Raw genomic sequence first — 6,081 nt, forward strand, 5'->3', positions numbered from 1 at the left:
TTAAAGTCTGACAAGCCAATAATTAAAAAAATATTTTAACGAATTGGTCCAATGAGTTTTATAGTCTTTTTTTAAAGCCTATAATTTAACATTTTTAACTAATAGACTTTACAAAAAAAATTATGTATGATCTGTTAAATAAAACGAGTCGAGTCGAGCTAAGTTTAAAACGAGCCAAGTCATAAGGTCTCATGACTCCCATCAGGTAGTCTGGCACACTTTGTTCAATTATATTTATTTTTTTAGATAATTATTCATGTGATTTTGTTGATGTATCGATACATAATTAGATATACGTGTAAAACTATTTAATACTGACAATAAATTAAAAATTAAAAATTAAATTTTAAGACAAAAATATTTTTGGTTGGGACACTACAAGGTTCTTAGCTATTGGTGGAGGTTATATAGTGGAAGTTTTTTAAAACCCCCATAAATAAATTTGCACATAATTCAAATAGCCACACACCCAAAACTGCCAAAAGCCCACCCAAACACTCAGCTCCTATCAAAGATGCAAAACAGAGCTAGCTTCCAGGGAGAGGGAGAGTGAACAAGCCCTATTGATCGAAACCCTAAATTGTAGTCGCCGCCGCCGCCATGGCCACTGCCACCACCACAGCGATTCATCTCCTTGCCGCTAGCGCCAATGCCACCACGTGCTTCGACATTCTCTTTTCCCATTGGCTCTTCCGTCGGCGTGTCTCCTGAGGTTACGACACGGTAACGTGCTTCGACATTCTCTTTTTCGTTGGCTCTTCCGTCGGCGCGTCTCCTGAGGTTACGACACGGTAACTTTTGAGATCTCCTTCTGTGTTCTTAGTGTTGATATTTTTGCTTACTGATTTCGCAAGAAATTTTCGTTATAATGCAAGGAAGGAATTTGGTTCAGACACTATTGAAATTTCGGGAAAACAAAGCTAATGTGTGATAACATGATTAAGTGGAGGAAGGAATTCAGTTCGAAAACTATTGTAGAGGTATTGCTTTGAATTCGTTAAATATGTCATATTATCATGATTAATTGTTAGTTTGAGTTAGGGTGTGTTGTTGTATAGGACTTTGATTTCAAGAAAATGAATGAAGTGATAATTCTTCTTTGAGCCTTAGACTACAACAAAAGTTTATGTGAGCATGAAGAGCTTGTTCCAGATTTTTAATTTTTTTTTTAATTTTCCAGCTGAGCAAGAGCTTGTTCAAGATGTTCCTGCTTTTGTAAGTCATAAATCCATGTCCATCCTTTGAAATTTGGTTTCACTCTAAGGAGATCTATCAAATTCTTGATTTTCTTTCTTGTTTCTGTATCAGGCTAACAATGCAGCGGACTCTGTCCGTTTAAATCTACTGCCCGAGGTAAAACTTTGATCCTTCCTATTCTCTCACCATACCTTGATAGAAGTTTTTAATTTTCTGCACAATAATTGATGATTTATGGTTCAATAGGAAACTTCAACCGTTCTTAAGGAACCAATTGGGGATGTACATATAGATGACTCCACCAGCATAAAGAAATTGCCTCATGGTACTGTATATTTGTATCTGCCTCTTCTCTTTTTTAATTTTTTATTGTTATTGACTTATTGTCCTTTCTAAATGTTTGGTTGGCTGGTCCTAGACTTGCAAATGGGTGAATCTAAGGAGCATTCATCTGGCAGGGTATTGTCAGCTACAAATGAAGGGGAAAATCCATCAAACTAGTTATAACAATAATCCTTTTTCGCCATTTTACATGTGACATTGCACTGACTCTGTTTTTTCAGGAGAGGAATGAGAGGTTGTTTTACAAGCTTCTGATTGATAATAACATGGAAGATCTGCTTCCTGTTGTTTACATTCCAACTGTTTGAAGAATGCAAGGTTAGGTTCCTTTTCCAGATTCTCTTGTTTGCTTCTTCCCTTCTCTTCCCTTGATTTATTCCATTGTCAGGAGCTGGAATTCATACACAAGAGTAGCAGCATTGTTGGCTATAGACCCAATATCTTCTCAACCACTCTCTCCCATCTCATTGCCACCAACTCTTACCACTTCCTCATTCCCTTCATTCCCATCCGAGGTACTCTCTTTCTTTATCATCTCTCCCTCTATTGAAATTTCCAACCTCATTCAAATTTCTTAACAAAAAGGTTGAAAGACAAGTTAGAGGAGTTTTTCAACTGTCAATATGAGCTCTTTGTTGAATTCACCGCTCTAATCAGGTTACTACTCTATCGTAAGGACCATCAATTGCTTGTTGGTTGTTACTTCTTTTACAATCTTTACCTTATTGTATTTATGAATCATCAAACAGATGGAGTAGAGGTGCAAGCATTGGGTGGCATAGTGATGATAACAGACCCTACCTCAAACAGCGACACTTTGCAGTCAGGATTCCACTTTCCACTACTCCTCTCTTTTATTGAATTTTATTAGATACTGTTGCTGACAACTTTTTTCATCAAAGGTGGTGTGCTATTTAAATAATTATGGCAAGGATTTCAATGGTGGACTCTTTCGTTTTCAGGATGGCCAGCCAATGTCAATTATGCCAATGGCTGGAGTGAGTTTATACTCTTTCACTACTACCACTTGTGTTTTTCTTTTCCGGTCAAATGGTTTCTACTGCTAAATAAAGAGAGTGATTTCTCTTTTCTCAAAATTTTGTTATTGAAATGATTCAATGTAGGAGGAAATGTTTTGCTTTTTAATTTATTTTACCCTTTTTATCTTTTAACAGGATGTTCTGATATATACCGCTGACCAGCATAACATTCATTCTGTTGATGAGGTATATTCAATTGTGCTCCTTTCTTGCATGTCCTTACTTACTTGACCTTGTACATAATCAGCTGTTTTATTTCGATTTAAATCTCCTTCTCTCGGACTCTCTGTCCTCAGAAGAAAAGGGATAGAAGAGAAAACGCTTTCCTTGGATTTAAATGCTTTGGATTTATATTGGGTTCTGTCGATTTCCTTGTCTATCAGGAAAAGGTTTGTTTTTCTACTTCAAAGAATCTCTCCGTACACTGCCTGTCTTAACAAGCTCATCAGCATACAATTTCTAGAGATCAGAATTCTTCTTTCTCAACCAAAAATAAAGAAGAGTCAAGTTCCCCTTATCAGTCAATTAACTTTGATTAATTAATTAATTAATTAGGAGCAGTAGCTAATTAGCTATCACACATCATTATTATTTTAAAATATTATTTTAAAATATGTTGGTTGATGAGATGTCACTCAATGTTAAAATTTAATTAATCCCAATATCATCCTATGATCTTAATCTTATCTCCAAGTTTGGACCGAGTCATTCATTGTACTTCTCACTCCAAAAGGGAAAAAGTAAAATGCTTTCACTTTACTTTTCTTTTTTTCAACAAAAAAAATCTACTAGTACATTTCTTGTTCTATAAAATGCAAATAGTCGTGCTATTTAATTGTCTGATCAGGTACACTAAATTAATATACACATTTTTTCCTTTTGTTATTAGATAGAGTAGGAGATTTATTTCATAGCTAATTCATTTTATTGGTAAAAACTAAAAAAGCATGTTAGTTTTGTAAATAAAGTAACATAAAAATGAGTATACAAACATTTTTAAGATGAAAGAAGTGAATGAAGAGAAATAGGAAGAAGCAACTTAACAGTTAGTAGTCATTATCGAGAATAAGAAACAGAAAGCAAATACACAAATAAAAATGATATTGGGGAAATGGAAAAGGGTCCCATGAAGCACAAAGGAACAAGTGCACATAGTCAAATTATATACTACTTCTATTACTTAACTCTCTTCTTTTAACTTTTACTTTTTCTTGTTTTAAATTTATGCAGACTTCGTGATTTGAAGCAGCTAGGTGAGTCAACTTACTACATATGAATGAAATAGTAAAATAGGATTCATGGAGTGCAATAATACTCTATTTTTGGGACCATATTAACATCATTATATTTCTGCTACTTTGTAATCTAATATGTTTTGGCTCCTTGAACTATTTTACTTGTTGAGGTTCTTATGTTTCTCTTTTTGTACATATAAGTCATAATTGTTACTATTTTACTTCCTTATGTTCCTTTGTTTCTCTTTATGTTTTTATGTTTTGGCTCCTTGAACTATTCTACTTGTTGAGATTCTTATTTTTCTCTTTATGTTCTTATGTTTTGGCTCCTTGAACTATTCTACTTGTTGAGGTTCTTATGCTTTTTATAATAGTACTATAAAATTCATGATTTTCAGGTTTGACTACATTGTTCATGATTGTCGTGCATGTGGCCTAGGTTGCAACTTTCAGCCTGAAAGGTATTTATTAAGAGGAGTGCTTTGAGTTTGACAATGATTGACCTTTTGTGCAAAAATGTTACTCTACTCTTCATTCCTGAATTATGCAGAATTATGCAAAAGCATCCATACTTTATCGATGTTTTTCTAAAGCTCAGCTGGCTCTACCATGCATAACCCCCAAGATTCATTCATTTGCTTCTCTATCTTAACTTAATCTTTCTTCTTTCCTTCCCCTTTCATTTTTTTTATATTTATTTTTCTTTAAAAGAAAAGACGGGCAAGAATTGTTCATTTCCTTTCTTCCCTGTTACCGCTCCTAGTTACTAATTACTGTAGAGCTGGGTGATCGCTTAGTTGAACTTCCAACTTTTACTCTCATGCACTACTAATACAAACACCCTTCAATGTATTTTCCACCAACATTAACCAATTGGCTTTACCTTATCCCTAAATTGAACCACCTTCCATTTCCTGCTTTCACCTTCTAATTCTATATCCAATCTCTCTATAACTAAATTTACTATCTCATGCAACTTATATTAGATCTTTAACTTATTATTTTAACGTCATTCATATTTACATAAAAGTCAAAACTTCCAAAAAGACTATATCTAATTAAATAAAAAGACTTACTTTGGTAATTATTATTATTATTATTATTTGTTCCACGCTATTGGATATTATGTTATTAGTACCAGATATTATATAGCGAACTACGAAAATTTTAAACATAAACACTAACTTTAAAAATACTAACTATGGATTAAGATTATTATTTCATTTTGTCACTAATCTACTTAACAGAATACTTACTCATGATCATGTAATTAATCGTTATTATAGCAACATCATAACTAAAAATAATTTTACTGTATTTTGCAGATTGATGGAGACAATGCAAGTCATTGATAATGAAATACGTTATCGTGCCAAAGATTGTTAGTAGATTCTGAAATATTGAGATTTTTATGTAATTAGATGAGATTGAAATATTGAAGTTGTTTTATTTTACTTTAAAAAAAAAGTAATAGTTATGTAGAAGAATATCACATGGAATTATGTTTGGAACTATTGACATTGAAATTTTATATATAGTTATGTTTTATGAAAAATTTAGTTTTTAAATTTTAATATTAACAAATAAATTTTTAATTTCAGAGTATGTAAATGAGATGAAATTAATAAATGATTTGAAATTAAAAATAAATAAATAATTATAGGATTTGTGGAGGTTTGAAAATCTCACAAAATAGTTTATTTTTGTTAAATTAAAAAATCAATTTGCGGAGGTTTTAAACTATCACAAAAGTGATTTAAAATTGTTATAAGAATTCAATATAAAACTTCCACTAAACACAAATAAAACCCCCCACTGAATAGATTGTGGAGGTTTTTAAAAACCCCCCACAAAAGACCTCGTGGCACCTCCCCTACAAAAGACCTCGTGGCACCTCAAATTTTGGGGGTTTTGGAAACTCCCACAAACCATTTGGTGGAGGTTATAAACCTCCACAAATAGGAGAAAAAATCTCCACAAATAAACAAAAATCTTGTAGTGGGACATGATCACATGAACAAAGAAAAGAATGTTTGAAGCCCAGAAATAAAGACGTAGTAAGAAATGGGCCTGATCGGTTCCTTCGGGTTTCTGAACGATGTCACTGGTACGTTTTACTTCCCTCGGTGGCTCAATGGATTTCATCATATAACAACTATGATTATGATGAATTTGAGAAACAGTTGCTGTGCCTGTACAGTGTATCTCCACCAAAATCCTACAAAGGGAAAAAGGTAGCTTTATCTTTAAAAAAAAAAACCGCACTG

At 33.0% G+C, this 6,081-nt stretch overlaps 1 protein-coding gene and 1 long non-coding RNA gene across 2 annotated transcripts; both read left to right on the forward strand.

Moving 5' to 3' along the window:
• Window positions 433-1,183, forward strand: LOC110265718. The gene is made up of 3 exons (XR_002351949.1): window positions 433-791; window positions 876-980; window positions 1,059-1,183. It is a non-coding gene; the product is annotated as an uncharacterized LOC110265718 (long non-coding RNA).
• LOC107613843 lies at window positions 1,202-5,369 on the forward strand. The gene is made up of 13 exons (XM_021108120.1): window positions 1,202-1,215; window positions 1,309-1,333; window positions 1,444-1,522; window positions 1,616-1,656; window positions 1,761-1,774; window positions 1,876-2,054; window positions 2,121-2,196; window positions 2,289-2,361; window positions 2,442-2,537; window positions 2,715-2,765; window positions 2,876-3,832; window positions 4,213-4,275; window positions 5,140-5,369. The coding sequence occupies exons 1-11, from the start codon at window positions 1,202-1,204 to the stop codon at window positions 3,014-3,016; spliced, it is 789 nt and encodes a 262-aa protein (XP_020963779.1). The 3' UTR covers window positions 3,017-3,832; window positions 4,213-4,275; window positions 5,140-5,369.

This window comes from Arachis ipaensis, chromosome B08 (genome assembly GCF_000816755.2).
Source record: "Arachis ipaensis cultivar K30076 chromosome B08, Araip1.1, whole genome shotgun sequence".
NCBI classification, from domain to species: domain Eukaryota; kingdom Viridiplantae; phylum Streptophyta; class Magnoliopsida; order Fabales; family Fabaceae; genus Arachis; species Arachis ipaensis.